Source organism: Typha angustifolia, chromosome 15, assembly GCF_048772165.1.
Source record: "Typha angustifolia cultivar Huaian chromosome 15, ASM4877216v1, whole genome shotgun sequence".
NCBI lineage: Eukaryota > Viridiplantae > Streptophyta > Magnoliopsida > Poales > Typhaceae > Typha > Typha angustifolia.
Genome location: NC_133253.1, coordinates 13,229,268 through 13,250,118, shown reverse-complemented (window position 1 = coordinate 13,250,118; position 20,851 = coordinate 13,229,268). Strand labels below are relative to the sequence as shown.

General features: G+C 35.4%; 1 protein-coding gene across 1 annotated transcript in view; it reads right to left on the bottom strand.

The window, feature by feature from the left end:
* LOC140779147 (uncharacterized) overlaps positions 1 to 6,119 on the bottom strand; it is a 40,933-nt gene extending 34,814 nt beyond the window's left edge. Inside the window, exons 1-5 of the mRNA XM_073124128.1 lie at positions 5,637 to 6,119; positions 4,594 to 5,067; positions 4,326 to 4,483; positions 4,117 to 4,200; positions 3,969 to 4,021 (exon numbers count right to left, since the gene is read on the bottom strand). Coding sequence (XP_072980229.1) covers positions 3,969 to 4,021; positions 4,117 to 4,200; positions 4,326 to 4,483; positions 4,594 to 5,067; positions 5,637 to 6,039 — 1,172 coding nt within the window. The 5' untranslated portion in view covers positions 6,040 to 6,119. The remainder of the gene's footprint in view (positions 1 to 3,968; positions 4,022 to 4,116; positions 4,201 to 4,325; positions 4,484 to 4,593; positions 5,068 to 5,636) is intronic.
* Positions 6,120 to 20,851: the final 14,732 nt, after the last annotated feature.

Here is a 20,851-nt window from a genome sequence, read left to right as displayed (position 1 = left end):
ATGAACAATATGATTAGATTGATTCAGTTTGAATGGATCCATAGTTTTTTCTTTCTCAATGCATTGAGAGGTCTTTAACGTTAAAAAAATCATGTCAATGTGTTTGTCGTGCTTTACTTTTCCTCTTCGTATTCAATTTTTTTTTCTACTCTTGGTTCTTCACTCATCGACTTGAGTTTAGTTTTTATTAGTAGAATAAGATTCAAATTTCCTAATCAGTTTCTATTTCCAAAGTTCGATTTTAATCAGTTTTTTAAATATAATAGGATTAGGTTTTTTCTTAAACCAACTCCAATTCGGTTTTCGACTTTAACTTTGACTTGGGCTTTGATTTTTCATATCTATAAACCTAATCGGTCTAGTACTCTTATCTCTTCCCCACGAGTTTTCAAGAAAGATAGGGAAGGGGAAGAACCAGTGAAAGAGAGAGTGTGAAAGAGAGTATCAGAAAAAATATTAAAAAAAGATGTCTGACTTTTCTTTTTTCCCTTCCAAAAGAGTCATATCTTCCTTAGAAAAAGCTCTCTAAACACAGAAATATTTCCTATCCCTCTGGATTTTCCTAGGGAAAGTGTAATTCCCACAATCATGCGTGAATTTTGTCTATTATTAAAACAGATCTTTAGTGAGAAATCTTTCAGACGACGTCGAGCAAGTTTTGAGAGTTTGGCTGAAACAACAACTGTTCTTGCCAAAACATAAATAAGTTATGTGCAACAAACTCAATGCTCCTTACCTCTGGAAAACTTTTTGTTTTTTGAAAAATATACAAATGTCAACTTTTGACATCCTTTTTGAGTTCCATCCGAGATTTTAGCTCACTTTTGGTTGTGTGAAACATGTACATACTACATGTGAGCCCCAAGTGGTGAGGCTTAAGATCTGGTGGTAGGTAACTTCTTGGCTAAAAGTGCAGAAGCTGTAATATATATATATATATATATATATATATATATATCTTATCTATTAATGATTACTAAGAGTGGATTCCCATTTTACCATATTGGTCGAGTTATTTTATTGATAATTATAAAAATCAGTAGTCAATGGTCAATCGCCGACGAATGTTCCATCAAGTTCTTCGATCAATAGCTAGAAAATCCTTTGCTTCTACTCTTCCTTTCCTTTAGTAAGAAATCTCTTCTAGCTCTCAATCTCAATCACTCCGTTCAAATTTTCTAACACCTTTTCCTAGGTCATGGGCCAATCAATTGTGCCAATGACATTGCTTTTTTTCCTCGAGTTTTGTAGTTGGTAAACACTCTTTATTAAAAGCACAACTTCAAGTGGTCTTCCAAGTTAAGGTGTCAAAGGGGTCTCTCTAGGCTAATAACGAACATTCACCACAAAGATATTTGGACCTTAAAAAGTCAATTTCTAGTTCAAAATGGATAAAAGAGGAGTGGCATTTGAAGAGTACTCGAGAAGATTCTTGCTAAGGGTGTATTTGGTTGACAAGGAATAGAGAGAAAAATGGTGGAAAGTTCTAGTGAAGTCATATCTAGTAAGTAATCATGATATATTGGTATTTAGTAAAAATCAAAAGTATTGGTTAAAAGCAATGATGGCCGTGTCACAGGCACGGGCTGTGCCGGCCACCAACCAGCCAAGCACGGCACGGCACGGCACGTGTCGTGGCACTTGCCAACCGTGCCGTAAAAGAGAGAAAAAGGTAAGGGACTACTCATCTTCGTAGTCGTCGTCGCCGCTCATCATCGCCCAAGTGCGCACCCCTATCGGGTGCCCTAGCCCGAGGGAGGGAGGACGAAAGGGAGGGAGAAAGAGAGAGAGTCAATTTAAAAACTTAAGTTGTGGATGCGAATCCGGATCGAATCCACAATTTAAATTTTTAAACCAACCCTCTCTCTCGCTAGGGAACACAACTGGAATGCAAACTCGAGCGACAAGCCGCAACTCGGCAATCGGCGACGATAAGCTCGACGACGAGGTCGCGGCGAAGCTACTAGAACAAGTGTCGTATGGCATCCCTCATGCCACGTGCTGGTATGCCGATCGTAACGACCATTCATAGTTAAAGTTAAGCAATTATTGCAATTAATGATTGCATACAATAAATAAAAATGTGAGAAGTGTCACTCTCTTTTTAGAATAGGAAGTGAAATAAGGAAAGTTGAATAGTTCCAAAAAAGTGGAGAACTCACTTCCCTATTTTCCATCAACTAAACACACCATAAAGCTAATTGTAAACTGAAACATGAAAAAACTAAAAGCAAGAATTAAGCCTAATTCCTTTTCCATGATTTGGGTGAAGCTCATAGACATAGGAGATAGAATCCATGAACACATTTTGGCCAAAATTTTGAGAAAGTTTTAATTTTAACTCAGAAAACTAGAAATTCAAGAATGTTAAGGAAGTTTCTAAAATTGGCGATAAGTCAAAGGAAAGAAGTCCTATGAAGCACGGATATGAATATGAAATACAACAATAAGGTGATACGGATATGGGGATATGGCAAATGCTTAAAAAACGGGATACAGATACAATAAGGATACATTAATAAATTACTAATAAAAAGTATATTTATAAATCTATTGTCAACATCAAAGCATTTGCAGACTAAAATATTTCTCCTATTGGCCTAAACTAATATATTTCTATTATCAAAAAATTTTAAAAAGACTCTATGGCCTATACTAACATATTCCTAATATCAAAACATTTTATACAAACCCTATGGCCTATTCTAACATATTTCTCTTTTTGCACCAACTTCAAGGAAAAAAAGAAAAGAAACAAAAGTATTGAATATAGCAATTAAAATAATATATTTTTAACCCAAATATTTTCGATACGTATCCGTGCATATCCGACTCATATTCGTATCCAATATATATTGAATATGGATACTCCACCTATTTTGGAGTATTTGTGCTTTCTAGGAAAGAACACATGAATAAATTATAAGGCATTGGTTAGTTCAATCTCCTATGAATTTATAGGCTTCAAACTCTAATTTCAAATAAAATTAGGCAAATTACTTTTATGCATTTACATAAGTTACTAAATTGAGAATAAAAAAAGTGGACAAAATGTAAATTTTGTTATCACTTGGAAGAAATCGTTAGATATACTCTTCAAATGGTCCATATAAAATCAACTCCTATAATTTCAACCTCAAACTCAATAAAATAAGGACAAATTGGACTCCTAATCCTTAAACCAAATTTTTGGAAAAATTTGAAAAATCCATTAAGTTGGTAATCACTAGAAGATATACATGAAATTTCATGTAGTCTACCCTTTATGTGTCACTCAAATGATTTCTTAAATTTCAGCCTTATTAAAGAAATTGGAACTCTAAAAAAGTAAGAACAGAACTAAGACAATTAAAAGACATATAAGTTACCAAAAAGTACTAAATTAAAATTCCACATTTTCACATTATTATTAGTAACATGGTAATCCAAACCTACCTATCTTTCACATTTTAAGTGGTTTGTTAATTCCTATTATTTTGTCATACTTTCTATTATTTTCTGTAACAACATTGAAAAGACCTATGTTTTGACTGATAGAGGGTGTTTTGCACCATATGAATATTTTGAGGTTTCGCAACTTTTGCATTATACGATAGCTTTAGTTCTAGATACCGACCTAGGCACTTGCGAAGCACCTACAGGCTAGGGAACATCTTTGCCACCTTCCTCTTGTCTATATTTTCTTAAACCATTGATTGCAAACCATTAATGCTAATCCTAATAACAAGTAAACAAACATTAATCTATATACAATGTTGATGGTCCAATGGAGCAAGGAAAAGATTGACACTTTATCACTTTTCATTTAGTGGCATCCACTCTTGACCAAAACAACACCTATGATTGAGAAAAATATATTCTAACATTGTCCACCATCAATGAAAATAACTATTAATGAAAGAATGAATAGAAAAGAAAGGGATATCATTATAAATAGACTGAACTCAAGAACTTCTATGTATACTTACAAGGATGGACGAGCTTCTTGAAGACCCATATACGCAAAGCCAACATTTTCATCCTGGAATAGTCATATTCAGATACTGAAATGGAAGGAGAAAAGAAGAGAAAACAAAAAAAAAAGGGCTGCAAATTAGGTGCAGAATTGCAGTGGACCTCTAACAAAGTTTTAGCCTGAGCTGGAGATAAGTGGGTGTTTGCTCCCATGAATTTAAGCAATTGTCCTTCCGTTATGCCACCCTGAAAACCTTAACAACTAAGTAATTCAGACAAAGTCCATTGCACGACTATCAAGGCAAGATGATTTTTGAAGCTTTGCAAAGGAATTTGGACAGAAAGTATGTGACACAATTAATGCTACTGACCTTGGGTGCCATCCATTCAACACCATGGAGCAAGCAAGATTCACCATAACAAGCTCTCACAGCAGCAACAAATAATGTACTCCTAAAGAAGCGTGTATTTCCATCATAAGGTTCACCATAGTGAGTCAAGGAGTTAACATCAGCAACAGGAGGAGCACCTATAAACAATGAAGATATTAGAAGTAAAATCCTTTGTGCATTCTCACAAATCATGGACAAAGAAATAGTATCTTCCACAAATAGCTGAATCTCCTAATATAAGCCTTACCTAGTTCATCATCAAATGCTAGACAATATGCTTTAAGCTCACGATCGTTCTCTCTGTTCATCCGCTGTCCAATAAAAAATGCAGCAAGCAATGAGTCACTAACCTTTGACGACTTATTGCTCTCTGTACTAATAGGAAGAACGTCCCTTAGAATGCCTTGAACTTCCTCATAACCTAAATGACCACCAGCCAAAACTTCCCTCAGAGCACCGACCAGTCTCATCTCAGCAGTTCCTTGGCCAACATAATGTGGTCCTACACCTGCTCCCATGATTGTGCCTTCCGGATCTGCTATAAAGATTATCTCTGGTGGAAGAACCTGAACAAGGCGCGGCCAGTATATATTCATAGCGTGCCTTTCGCCTTCACTCCATTGAGTGGCTTCTGGAAAAGCATTTGCTCGTATTGTCATACCAGCAAAAAATGCCCCGAGTTGCGCTTTGGATACTACTTCATCTTTGATTTCTCCCCGAGCTTAAGAGACAGAAAATATTAGGAGAGCATATTTACTCACCAATAATAATCTTTAAACTACTTCCATCTACGTTATTCACATAAAAACCGGACTTGGTTGGTTTACATCTGTTCAGAATATACATGCATTAGTTTTTATATGTAGACAACAAGTGCAAAAAACAAAAAAAAACCACCTATCTTTAGCAATTGTCTTTAATGTTTTGATTCCAAGACTTCAAAAGTTACACATGATAAATTTGAAGGACAATAAAGTACCTAAAAGTCAGTTCAGATGTCTTTTTGTTTTTGGAGAGAAGGGTTCAGATGCCTTTGATCAGTTAACCTTTCTGTCATAAAAAATAAAATAATACATTGTTTCTGAACTTGAGGAAAGGCATTAGGATAGCGGGTCGTGAAAAGCAAAATTTAGTACGAAAATAACTGCATCGTCCTGAGTAGTTGGTAGCCGACTCCGGTAGAGAAATATTAGAAAAAGAACTCATATCTATTTGCTCGTCCAAATTTGGAAACAAGCTAGCAAGCACCAAATCAAATTACTTAACAGAGAAGAACAGAGCTGAGATCACCTGATCTGAGAATAGTGTCAAGAACCCTCATAGCCTGCTCCTCGTTAAGCGGCCTCGTCTGCTCCGGCCCTGTGCAAACCTTGGCCTGCGCTTCCAGCACCGTCTGATTGGGCTTGGGGATATCCGACGGCCGATACGACGCCGAGATGGCCGGATTCCGGTGATCCAACTCGAGGAGCCCAGCCTCATTAATCGTAGACGAATCGAGAGCCGCTACTACTGCAAATCCACGCTTCCTTCGAATCGAGACGCCGAATTTTTTCTCCTCGAGAGGAAACGCGACCTGATTCCTCGATCTCAAGAGACTCGTCTTCCTCACTGGAGAGGAGGAGAGGGAGAGATCAGGTTTGGGATCGGTGTTAGGGTTTGATTTGCGGAGGGAGTTCATGGTGATGGTGGCCATCTTCTAACACCTTCGGCCTTAGCGAGGTCGAAAAGGCGAAGACGAAAGATACAATATAAGTATTTGGAATAGGTGCGCGGACTGGGGATGGTCCTTCTTATTAGAAGGAAATAAAATCTACATTATGTTTTTATCATTGAAGAGGTCCAACCATAAATATGGTCTCAATAAAGGGCCGAGCATTCTTAAATGCATAGATGATCTGCTACTACTATGAACCAGACGCAGCCGAGATCTGATTCAAACCATTACACTACCGATTTGAGCTAATCATATAAACTTCTAAGTCAGAGAAGGTTACCTACTAACTTTACAAAAATTAGTTGGTAAAAAAATTACATTTCAAACTGGACCTAAATTCTCTTTACCTAGTTTTATTTATGTTACTTCACTCCCTTTTATTTATATTTAAATATTTAAACCAAATTATTAATTTTTTATTATACCGAGTACTAGATATAGGCCGGATAAAGAGCTAACCTTCTTTAGATACAAAGGCACTTAGACCCCACCAAATTTTAGCCAATATAATAAGTTGTCTAGTATATACTTCAATCTATGTGTACGTCAAGCTATTGCTCCAAACTAAATGTCGCTGAAACTTATTTTAAACCATCACACTGTAGAGCTACTCCTCTAAGCCCTTGCATCACCAAACTATCAACCAAGTCGTCGATTTCATGACCTCCTTAGTCATAAATAATGGTACCTACCAACTCTACATTTCACCCCATGCCTAAATTCATTTACTTAGTTTTATGTTACTTCACTCCCTTTTGGGTATATATAAACTAAATTTATTATTTTTCCATCATATTTGATTACTATAGGTTAAATTTGAAAATACTTATTAAAGGCAAAGGCGTAGAAAATTAAATAAGCTTCCTAATACATCAAAAATAACACAAATTGGATTTCAAATGATAAGGATATGATATATAATGAATATATACTTGTCTGATATATAATGAATATATACTTGTATTATTTTAGATGTATTAGAAAGATTATCTGGTTATTTATAACTTTGTATCTAATAAGTATTTTATTTGATATTTAGAATTTGTCAAATATGACTTTTTGGTTTGAATATAACCATAAAGAGGTAAAATGATATAAATAAAAAATATAATGGGTGAATTGAACTTAGACCTAACCATAATTTCATTAAAAGACAAGGTGTTATATGCAAATTTTTATAAATAATTTTATATATTAGCCACCACGACTATGATTATAAAAAGCTATGTTAATATCTGAGACCAAAATGGGAACTAGCTAAAGAGGAAAATCTCCATTCGAAGTACACCAAAAAAAACCTAAGGTCTTATTCACATTAGAATATGGAGGAATAGGAATAACAAAATATAATTTGTTATTACTAAAAATGATAGTTTTATTCTAAGAATAGATATTCCTATATTTACTTGTATTTTAGAATATGGGTGTAATAATTATTTTTACTATGATGTAAAGTAAATAAAAAAGATGGGAAAATTACTATAATACCTTTTGATTTGATTTAAAATATATCTATAGGATAGATAGAGAGAAGCTTATTGTAACAACCCAACCTATAAAAAAATCTATTATGTAATTGCATGGGCATGGGGGTGCCACACACCCTTAATGCTGCTGTCGTAGCCAATCGGTTATGGCCAGCTGTCTACGGTGGGCCCCAACGTCGCCGCAACCGCCACCTTTCCCCTTATCCACCGCTCTCTCCCTCTAAATCTCTATTTCTCTCCCTCTCTCTCACTTATTCTCTCTCTCTCACCAACTCTAGCTACCATCACTGCTGTCCTTGGAACTCACTACTGCCACTTCCATGGAGCGTTGATGAGTGTAACAACCCAATCTTAAAAAAAAAAAAAAAAAAAAATTCTGGGCACGACGCGACCGGCCACACTATGGCCGGCCTCGTGCCCATGCAAGCTGCGCATGCAGCTTGCGTGGTGGGGGCGCCACGTGCCCGCTACCGCTGCTGCAGCCAATGGGCTGCGACCAGCTGGCCGCGGCGGGCCCCGGCGCCATCGCAAACCGCCCCCCCCCCCCCCCCCCCCCTCACCGCCTTCCCTCTCTCTCTTTAAATCTCTCTCTCTCTCTCTCTCTCTCTCTCTCTCTCTTTTTCTTTTTCTTACCTTGGGCTCGGGCCCGTCGGAGCCGAGCCGCCAGCGAGAGGCCGGCAGCTGGCTGGCCACCAGTTGCCGGTGCCCTCCCCGCCGGCCCGGGTCCACACCTCCCTCCTCCTCCTTCCCTTCTTCCCTTTTCTTTTCTTCTCTCCTTCTTCTTCCTTTCTTCCTTCTTCTTCTTTCTTCTTCTTCATCTTCCTTAGCTATTTCCCTTCTGCAATAGTGCTGGGCTCGGCCCAGCACTGTAGCAGACAGTGCCGAGCCGAGCACTATGGCAAGGGATTGCTCCCTTTTTAATTTGTTTATATTAATCATATGATTTAGTTTCTAAAATTTAGGTAAATCAGTTATCTAGATGATAGATTATTTTGATAATTTATACTCACTAGCATAAGTATTAGCTAAGTATTATTAGTATATTAATTTATTAATTATAGTTATAAGTACTTGCATATGATTATATATAGTTTAGCCACTGTTTATTAGATTAATACATGTAATCATATTGATAATAATCTTATATTTTATATAGTTAGTTTTATTAAAAATAATTAAATTTTATAAGTTTCTATTAATGTTTATATATGCTTATACATGCATATATTTAATACATTTGAGTATACAATGTGTTTCTAGCACCTTATTATTATTATTATTATATATTATTTTCTATGCAATAAAATGCTGAGCTCAGATAATTATTTTTATATTTATGAATAATGATTAATATATGTATGATTAGTAACTAGTTAGGTAAAAGTATTGATTGCCAAATAATTGAATAAGGTTATCATAATTATATATATGTATAATGTATATCAAGTTATTTAATAAAATCAAATAATTTATTGTATTTTACACCAATGAATTCTAAATGGGATAAACGGCTAACATCATAATATTTAAATATTTTCAGACCCCGAACCCCCTTATGTGAGACCCCGTGGATCCTGATGATTAGTTGATGTTTGACTGACGGACATGAGAGATGCGTGGTTCGTGTCTTCTGATCGGACAGTGAGTAGTCTTATCCCCTAGATCCCTTTCTCAAATTAGGATTTATTATATATTATGTACATGCATGTTTTGACCTCCAGCATGATTATATGACTTTATATAGAGATGATTTCAGTCGAGCATATATTTTATCATGCATTTGATTAGACTGATCTGGGATATGAGTACATTGGTGATATATAGAGATGATTGGAGATGATTATGCTATTATGGTTTTATGTCGGGATGATCTCTATCATGAGTATGCATGTGCTAGATTAGAATGAGTATGCATGTGTTAGATACATGGTTGGAGTTTGCATTACATCATTTTTCTCTCGGCTTCTTTACCACCTAAATTCCTGAGTTGTATGATCTGTTGTCGTACTGGATATATGCATATGATTTATCATGTATAGGAAATCATAAAAGTACATGTGTATGTGATGTGATGTGATGTGATGTGATGGCTGGAACGGTATCTGGTCCGGACTGGTACTGGACATACTCTTAGCGTATGGCAGAGTATGGTGATGGCTGATAGTTGTACTCTTAGCGTATGATAGGGTACAACTATCATTGATATACCCTTAGCGTATGGCAAGGTATGATTACTTTTTTCAGAGATACCCTTAGCGTATGGCAGGGTATGATTTATCTACAGAGATACTCTTAGCGTATGACAGGGTATGCTCTGAGCTTGTGACATGATGTGTATCGAGTTTGGGGCCGGGTACCGTAGTCCAGCATGGTGGATGATATTCAGAGTTGAGACGGATGATTGTGATAGTGAGAGATATGTGAATTATATCTGGCTCTGACATATATGATTATCTAGTAGTTGGCATGCATCATGCATCATCATTGTTGTGACTAGTATCATTGGATCATAATTGTTATACATGATATGGTGTTATATTCGGTGATGTTATATGGTAATTTCATCAGGTTATATAATTTCGGTTGAGGATATAATATGGTCATTCATGAGGACTGATTTTATTCATATATATGTCATTGAGGATACATATATATATATGTTCATACATAACATCATACTGCTTTCTGATTCATATTATCCAATACATGATTTACTCTCTGTTTGGCATCACTGATTCGGGGTAAGGTCTATTCACTGAGCCTTTTGCTCATGACTCTCTTTATTTCTTTTCTAACCCCTCAGATTTGTGGTACGTGAAAGCGACCTGAGGTATCTTGAGAAGATATTTTAGAGTGATGATGAGGTGAGCTATTGATGCGAGATGGTATGGAAGATAGTTTAACCAGACATTGGGTTGTATCGTTGTTTGCTATATTTGTACCTTATTGTATCAGATGATGAGTTATATAGTATATGTCAGATTTTTATAGCACTCGTGTATCAGCTGTTTAGTTGTATCTTGATGGTTTGTTGTGGCCTGTATGGGTCCTGCCAGATTATGTAGCGGTCTAGTGTTTATTATTGTGGACTTGGATATTCATATGTTAACAGATTTATTTAATTGATAGTACGATTTATTCGACGATGGATTATGTGATCATGGATATGTTAGTGGGTGTTATTTGATAATGTCATGTTTATAGGTGCACAGGAGAGTATCTGTGCGTGACGGGCCCCGCCCGACCTGTCTTGTGCGCCGCGCGTGCTGTGTGGGCGCGTGGGCGTGCACGTGCCGTGCCGGGCGGGGGCGTTACAATGAGCCTCCTCCCTCCTCCTCCTCCTCTCTCTATTCTTCCTCTTTCTCTCTCGGGTTTGCCGAAACCAAGCCCTTCCCCATCGGCCTAGCTCTCCTCCTCTCTCTCTTCTCTTCTTTCTTCTCTCCCTTTGTTCTTCTTCCTTTGTTCTTCTTCTTCCTTAGTTTCTCCTCCTCTTTCTACAATAGTGCTGGGCCGAGCCTAGCTCTAGTGGCAATACTCTTTTTATTTTATTTTATTTTATTTTTCTTTATTTATTTATTTTCTTACTTAATTAATGCAAATAAATTATTTAGACATGAATTATTTTATTAATAATATATTCATTAATATGATTGTTATTAATTACAAATAGTATAATTAATGATTAATTATGTTATAAGCTATTACTTTTAAATATAGGTTATACTTATATTATTTATTTTTTATTTATATTTCTATTAGATTAATAGATAGATTCATAAATTATAATCATTAGATTTATAGAGGTATACTAACAATCTTATGAAATACATTTTAAGCAATTCTAATAATTTATTACATATTATTATTTTGTAACAAATAAATTACTAGGCTTATTTATTTATTATTTTATAAAGTAACTACATAGTCCTTAATTAATCAAGATAGAGTAAGAACCAACTTAGTTATAATTAGGTTTTTTACCTGTATTTATATGTTTATTTATCATTACAATTATATCTATATATAATTTTATATATAGCCTTTTATTTTATTTTATAATGTCATTCTTAGACTATTTTTATCTAAAAAGGAGCAACACTTTTATTCTTATTTCATATATGACATTTTATAATAACAGTATATTCTTAACATTAGACATTTATTTATAATGCAAATCTAACTAGTTATAAAGATAAGTAGAAATTCTAAAATCTAATAAATCATTATATTTTACACGAATAGATTTTGATTAGATAAATGGTTAAATTCATATTACCTAAACATTTTCAGATCTCGAACCCCTTATGTGAGGCCCCGTGGACCCTACGATGGTTGACCCTCGATTGGCGGACTTGAGAGATACGTGTTTTGTCTTCTAATCAAACAACGAGTAGTCTTATCCCTTAGACACCTATCTCAAATTAGGATATATTATATACTTATATATATACATATGTTGGCCTCCAGCATAATTATATGATCTTATCTAGAGATAATTTCAGTCGAGCATATTTTATCATTCATTTGATTAGACTAATCTTGGATATGAATATACTAGTGATATATAGAGATGATTAGAGATTATTATCTATTATGACTTTATGCCGAGATGGTTTTTAGCATGAGTATGCATGTAATACATGTACAATTGGAGATTACATGACATCATATTTTTCTTGGCATCTTTACCATCTAAATTCCTAATGTGCATGACTTGTTATAATACTGGATAAAATATTTATGATCTGTCATTTAAAAGGAAATGTAGAAAATCTGATTAATATGATAGTTGATAAAAAGCATGAGAGTACCTGAGTGGGCGCGAGGGTTAGGATATATTTGGTGGATGATCGATCGCTCGACATAGTTGCGATCTTATGACCTTACATCCGAGGTTGTTAGTCTATGTGCATAATAGACATTCATACATATACCGTTTGCTAGGGCATATGTGACGAGTTATCCTCACGTGGTTTCTATCAGCTAAAAGAGTGTTCGGTCTAAAAGAATATTGATACCCTTAGCAGATGGCAGGGTATGATTATGATTGAGATACCCTTTGTGGATAATAGGGTATGCGCTAAACCTTTGAGTTGAATTATGAGACTGGGTATCGAGTGTTGACTATGCATAGTAGTCTAGTATGAATCTTATAGATACATAACTAGATCTATATTATAGATACAATTCAAAATACTATAATTATACTATTATCATAAAATATTAGTTATAATATCTGTTTCTTTCTATATAAAATATTTTAAATATATAATTATAAAATAAAAGCTAAATAATTATAAATAAAATATAAGTATAAACAAGATCTATTTTATAATAAAATTTATAATTCTTACTTAATCTTGATTAACCAAAAACTATACAGTTTTTACTTAATTATACAAATTAATTAATTAATTAATTAATTAATAAGACTAGTATCTTATTCTACACACAATTGTATATAATAAATGGTTAAAAATACTTAAAATTATATATTATGAATATTAGGACATAAATCTAATAATTATAATTTACAAAACTATCCATTAATCTATAGATGTAAATAAATAAATATAAGTATTACCTATATCTATGTGTAATTAATCATTAACTATACTAATTATAATTAATAATAATCATATTGAAGAATATATATCACTATTAAAAATAATTAATATCTAAATGATCTATTTTCACTAATTAAGAAAGAAATACCTAAATAAATAACATAAATAAAATAAAATAAAATAACACTGCCACTAGTGCTGGGCTTGGCCCAGCACTGTTGTAGAAAGAGAGTGAGAAGAAGGAGAAGAAACTGAGGAAGAAGAAGAAGAAAGGAAGAAGAAGAAGAAAGGAAGATGAAAGAAGAAAGAAGAAGAAGAAGAAGAGGAGAAGAGAAGAAAGAGGGGAGGGGACTGGGCCAGCGGCCGGCCTCTTGTCGGTGGCTCGGTTTCGGCGAACTCGAGAGTGAAAGAGGGAGTGAGAGAGAGAGAGAGGGAGAGATTGAGAGGGTCACCTTGGCGACAGCAAGTCGGCGACGACACGAGGGAAGAGAGAGAGTTTGAGAGAGAGAGAGGAGGGTCAAAGAGAGAGATCGAAAGAGAGAGAGAAGAGAAGAAAAAGAGAGAGAGAGAGAGAGAGGCGGTGGAGGGGGCTATTGGCGGTGGCTAGGAGTCCCGCAACACCTAGCTGGCTCGGCCGGGTTGGCCAGCCTACCGATTGGGTGCATGTGGCATGCTCGAAACCAACCACAGCAGGTGAGAAAATTTCTCACCTGTTGGGCTTAGCTTGGGCACAAGGCCTGTCATAATGTGGCTAGTTACATCGTGCCCAGATAGATTTTTTTTCTTAGTGCTAGGTTGTTACAGTGGAGGCCTCGCCGGTCCTATTGCGTGCACCGCACTTGTCGTATAAGCTTGTATGTGCTTGTGCTGGACAGGGGCGTTACACTTATAATATTATTAAATTCAATGCAAGCATGAAATATCGTATTATTATGCATTATATAACAATGCATATTACTATGGTGGGAGCATACATATGTAATTGGCACTAATACGTATGTCATGCATTACCTTTTGACAATAAATATCAAGTATTACCATGCTTTACTTATCTACTAGCGCTTATTACTATGATGAGAGCGTACATATATAATGGGCATTGCTACGTATGTAATGTATTTACCTTTTGGCAAACAATATTATGCATTAAGCGTCCATTACTATGGTGGGAGCGTACATATGCATTATGCGCTAGTATATATGTAATATCAAGCATTATTATGTTTTACCTGTCTACTAACGCCTAATACTATGCTAGGAGCATACATATGTAATGGGCGTTGGTAAATATATAATACATTTACTTTTTGGCAAGCAATATCAAGCATTAAACATCCATTATTATAGTAAGAGCATATATATACATTATGCGCTGGTATGTATTTACTGCATTTATCTTTGAGCAAGCAATATCAAGTATAACCGTGTATTACCTTTGACAAGCAATATTAAACATTATTATGCTTTATGTATCTACCAATGCTCATTATATGGTGGGACGTACATATGTATTTGATAAGTCTCTACGGTACCAAAAGATAGGCTCTGATACCAATTGTATGTCTATGAAACGATTCCTTCACGATCTAAATTTATTATAAAAAGCAGTCCGCGCAACCGAAGGAAAATATTCACTAAATATTCTCCTATAGTCAGAAAATTACAAAAATCAAGTAAAATCGATCCGTAACTTCTTGATCTTCGTAAATTCGAACGACCTCATAATCTCCAATCCACTCCCTCTCAGTAATAAAACATGGAAGATAGGATGCAGTCTCAACCTCTCCGGCAGCTCCAAACAATATGCAATCGGACCAATACGCTTTAACACCCGAAATGGACCGACGTAGCGATGTGATAACTTTTGGTTTCACATCAGATGCAAGGTCACCTGTTGATATGGTTGCACCCTCACAAATACCTAACTACTAATGTCGAACTCTTGCTCTCTATGGATGCGATCACAAATTTGCTTCATGCGGCTTTGAGCAAGTTTAAGATGGGCACACAACCTCCTCAATGTAGTATATCTATCCATCAAAGCTAGGCCCACTTCCGTCCGATCTATAGATGCCACTGGATCATAAGAACATAATGTCGGAGTTGTGTGTCCATACACCACCTAAAATGGATATGGCAATGTCAAAAAGTGCGCATACTTGCTCAATTTGTCAACCACCACAAATATAATGGAATTACCACGTACCAGCGGAAGACCCTCTATGAAATTCATAGAAATATCTTTCCAAACATAGTTCGATATAGGTAAAGGCTGAAGGAATACGGCCGGTTTCAATATGGTTGCCTTAGCCCTTTAACAGACTTCGTAAGCACGGACAAAACACCTCACATCGCGCCTCAATCCTAGCCACGTGCAACTCTGTGATATCCTCCTATAAGTCCTCAAGACACCCTCATGACCAGCCTCTGGAGTTTAGTGAAAGTGTTGTAACAATTTTCACCGCAATATATCATTTGCGGGCACTTGAATGCATCCGCGGTTTAGTAGCAAACCATATCGATTCTCCAACTCTAGATGGTGCTCTAGATCATCCATCACCTCCTATAACAATCTCAAAATATCTAGGTCAGATGTATATGCATACTTTAGCTCATCAAGAAAAGAAAAAGTGGGGGAAGAATAGGCTGCTAGATCAGCGGTATTGGGTTGCTGTGATAATGCATCCACCACTCTATTTTTTGTTCTTTTCTTGTATTAAATTTTATAATCATACCCCAACAATTTTGTGACCCATCTCTGCTATGCCGGAGTGTGTATACGCTATCCCATAAAGTATAGAAGGCTCCTTTGATCGGTTCGGATAATGAATCGTCTACCGATCAAATAAGATCTCCACTTTGTCACCATATGCAGAATTTCCAACATCTCTCTCTCTCGTAAGTCGATAATTGCTGAGATTTTTGTGATAAAGCTTTGCTAAGAAAGGCAATAAGACGTCCTCCTTGCATTAGTACAGCTCTTATGCCAACTCCCGACGCATCACATTCCACAATGAACTCTTTAGTGAAGTCCGATAACGCTAAAACGGGCACCATCATCATTGGTATTTTTAGTTTTTCAAATGTTGTAGTGGCTTTATCCGTCCATCTAAAAGAGTTTCTTCAACAAAGAAGTGAAAAGAGCAGCGATAAAGCGGCGATAATATCTAGTCAGCCCCAAAAATCTTCACAATCCAGTGGTGGTAGTAGGAATAGGCCAAGCGGTCATGCATGCTACCTTTTGAGGATCCATCGCTACACCTTCCGCTGAAATGATGTGGCTTAAATACTCCACTTGTGGTACTCCCCATAGACACTGTGTAATAACCCCCAAAAATAATAATAATAATAATAATAATAATAATAATAATAATAATAATAATAATAATAATAATAGTAACCCAGAAAAATAAATAATAATAATAATGTATAAATTAAATAAAAAAAGAGACAAAAAGAAAGAAATTAAAAAAAAATTTGGTGTTGCATGGCACAAGCTTGTGCCATGCAAATTGTGGGTACACGTTGAGGGCGCCACGTGCGCCCACAACCGTTGGCCCGGTCAATCGGGCCGGGCCAGCTGGCTGCAGCGGGCTTCGCTGCCGTTGCAGCTACTGCCCTTCCCTTCCTCCACCACCTCTCTCTCTCACTTATTTTCTTTCTCTCTCTCTCTCTCTTGTCGACGTTGACCTACCTCCACCGTCGTCGTCGCCGCAACCCCCCTCACCGTCTCTCTCTCTATAGCTCTCTCTCTCTAAGACTCGTTCTCTCTCTCTCTCTCTCTCTCTCTCTATCTCTCACTCTCTTACCCTCCTCTCTCTCTCCCAATCACCTCTTTCTCTCGAGCTCTCTCTTTCTCTCGAGCTCTCTCTTTCTCTCCTTCTCGCCGTCGTTGCCGCCGCACCCCTCATCGCCTTCTCTCTCTTTAGCACTTTCTCTCTCTTACCCTCTTCTCTCTTCCTCTTAATCACCTCTCTCTCTCGAACTCTCTTTCCCTTCTCTTACCGACACCAGTCTACCGACGTCGCCGTCGCCGTCGCTGCCGCTGCCACCACACCCCCTCATCGCCTCTCTCTCTATAGCTATCTCTCTCTCTAAGAGTCTCGCGCTCTCTCTATAAGACTCTCTTGTACTCTCTCTCTTATCACCTACCTCTCTCTCTCATCACCTACCTCTCTCTCTCTCTCCTCTTACCGATGCCGGCCTACTGCTGTCGCCGTCATTGTTGCCGCCGCCTAGGTGATCCTCCCTCCCTTCCCTTCCCTTCCTTCTTCTTCTTCTTCTTCTTCTTCTTCTTCTTCTTTTCCTCTACTTCTTTTTCCTCCATTTTACCTCTCTGGCAATAAAACACATGTCTAAATTACTTATGTTATTTAGTTAATCTAAATTAGATTTTTAGTTTAATTTTTCAAGAATAGATATATTTAGTAACATGGTTATTAAATAAGTGTAATTAGTGTGATTTCAGTTAATTATAATTATAATTATAATTATGTACATAAACATACTTTTAACTTCATATATTTTTATTAGATTAATACATGTCTTTATAATTTGGTATATATATATATATATGTACAACTTATTATACATTATTATGCATGTAATATAATAGTAGGCTTACTTAATGTTTATATTACATGATTAAGTAAAGATTATAATATATGCAACTCTTAATTTGTTTAGTAAGGGTAGTAGTGACAAAATAATTAAAGTATAATTATATAATATTATATAATATAGGTGCTTGTATTTTAAATTATATTATTGTACATGTAGCTATTTTACGTTCTTTTTTATCAAAAGAGATTGACTATTATATACTTAATATATAATTAGCAAAGTATGGTTTTATAAATAAATCTACAATTAGAATAATAACATATTAATATCATTATAATTAAATATATGATAAAGATCAAATTATTTAATAAAAACAAAAGAAGAAATTTTAAACCTAATAAATCATCATATATTACACAAACGGATCCCAATTGGATAAACGACTAACTTTATAGTACTTAAATATTTTCAGACCCCGAACCCCCTTATGTGAGACCCCGTGGACCCTAATGATGAGTTGATGTTTGACTGACGGACTTGAGAGATGCATGGTTTGTGTCTTCTAATCAGACTGTGAGTAATCTTATCCCTTAGATGCCTTTCTCAAATTAGGTTATATTATATATTATATACATGTATGTTTTATCCTCCAGTATGATTATATGACTTTATATAAAGATAATTTTAGTCAAACATATTTTATCATGCATTTGATTAGGCTGATCTGGGATATAAGTACATTGGTGATATATAGAGATGATTAGAGATGATTATACTATTATGGTTTTATGTCGGGATGATCTCAATCATAAGTGTGCATGATTGACTAGGAGAAGTATGCATGTGTTAGATACATGGTTAGAGTCTACATTACATTATTTTTCTCTTGGCTTCTTTACCACCTAAATTTTTGAGTTGGATGATCTATTGCAGTACTGGATATATGCATATGATTTATCATGTCTAGAAAATCATAAAAATACATGTGTATGTGATGTGATGTGATGGCTAGAACGGTATTTGGTCCGAATTGGTATTGGACATACTCTTAGCGTATGACAGAATATGGTGATGGTTGATGGTTGTACTCTTAACGTATAACATGGTACAACTATCATTGATATACCCTTAGCGTATGGCAGAGTATGATTACTTTCTTCTGAGATACCCTTAGCGTATAGCAAGGTATGATTTATCTCCAAAGATACTCTTAGCGTATGACAAGGTATGCTCTGAGCTTGTGGCATGATGTGTATCGAGTTTGGGGTTGGGTACCGTAGTATAGTATGATGGATGTTATTCAGAGTTAAGATGAATGATTATGATAGTGAGAGATATGTGGATTATATCTGGCTCTAACATATACGATTATCTAGTGGTTAGTATGCATCATGCATCATCATTGATGTAACTAGTATCATTGGATCATGATTGTTATACATCATATGTTGTTACATTCGGTGATATTATATTGTAATTTCATCATGAGATATATTTTTGGTTGAGGATATAATATGCTCATTCATGAGAATTGATTCCATTTATATATATGTCATTGAGGATACATATATAAATGTTCATACATGACATCATGCTGCTTTCTAATTCATATTATCCAGTACATGATTTACTCTCTATTTAGCATCACTGATTCGGGGTAAGGTCTAATCACTGAGCCTTTTACTCATGACTCTCTTTATTTCTTTTCTAACCCACTCAGATATATGGTCTGTGATAGCGACTTGAGATATCTTAAGAAGATATTTTAGAGCGATGATGAGGTGAGCTATAGATGTAAGATGGTATAGATGATAGTTTATATAGAAATTAAATTGTACTAGTATTTGATATTTGTACTCTTTTGTATTAGACGGTGATTTATATAATACAAGTCGAATCATAGTGTACTCTTGTATTAGTTATTTTAGTTATATTTTGATGGTTTGTTGTGGTCTATGTGGGTCCTGCTAGATTATGTAGTGGTCTAGTGTATATTATTATGGACTTGGATATTCATATGTTAACAGGTTTATTTGATTAATAGTATAATTTATTTGGTGATGGATTATGTGATTATAGATAGGTCAGCAAGTTTTATTTGCTAATGTCATAATTATATGTGCACAGGAGAGTATCTGTGCGTGACGGGCCCCGCCCGACCTATCGCGTGTGCCGCGTGTGCCGTGTGGGTGCGTGAGCATGCACGTGCCTATGCCGGGCAGGGGCGTTACAATTCAGGTGGTATCAGAGCCTAGGTTTAAGGATGATCTGGCAAATCATCAAGTATAGTAGTTGTCGGTTTATTTTAGGATTATACTAGTAATCGATTTTTACGAGTGGGATATTAATTAGTTAAGATAGAGATTTAGGTTGTGATGTTGAGATTATTAAGTTTTGATACTTATCGATATTGATAGAAATAATTTGTGATATTTGTATATTGAGAATTTATCTAAGCGACTAATGAATAGGAAGAGATATTACTAAATCATGCATTGATATTATGGATGTCGAAGTGTTATAGTCTTTGGAGCATAATATTGGAGATGTCGACATGTTCATATGATGTGATAAAATGTAGAAATTTCTAAACATGTGGAGATATTTATTTATGCAGAAGAATTATTATCAGCAGACTGGAGGTTATTCTGAACAGATATAGCATATTTTTGAGATTTTTAATCTTTTATGGATACATTTGAGATTAGGATAATTTTGATTCTTTATGAGGGTCATAATTATTAATTGTGGATTGATTAGTAAGATATGTGATGATTTGGTATAGTGGAAAAGATATTAGGTGATGTAATATAGATGATTGTAGATTGTATATGGAAAAGAATATTTGGGATGACTAGTATGATAAATTATGTTTGCAAGATACTTGTGTTAGTAGGTATAAAATTTCTATTGTACCGACAAGATGGATAATTTAATAGGGATATGTTTGTCCAATAGTATTACTAGAGGATTAATGTCTTGTTTAAATCTTTAAGTTGATGATTACCAAATAGGGCAATGAGCATATGAAATATGACATGGATATAATTATTGGATTATGAATTATTTCAGTAGTGGAGACTTAATGTATATATTTCTGGATAGTAAGATAGCAGGTTTAGTTTAAAAGTTGTTGATTGTGTGAATTTGATTAGATGGAAAGAATGATAATAA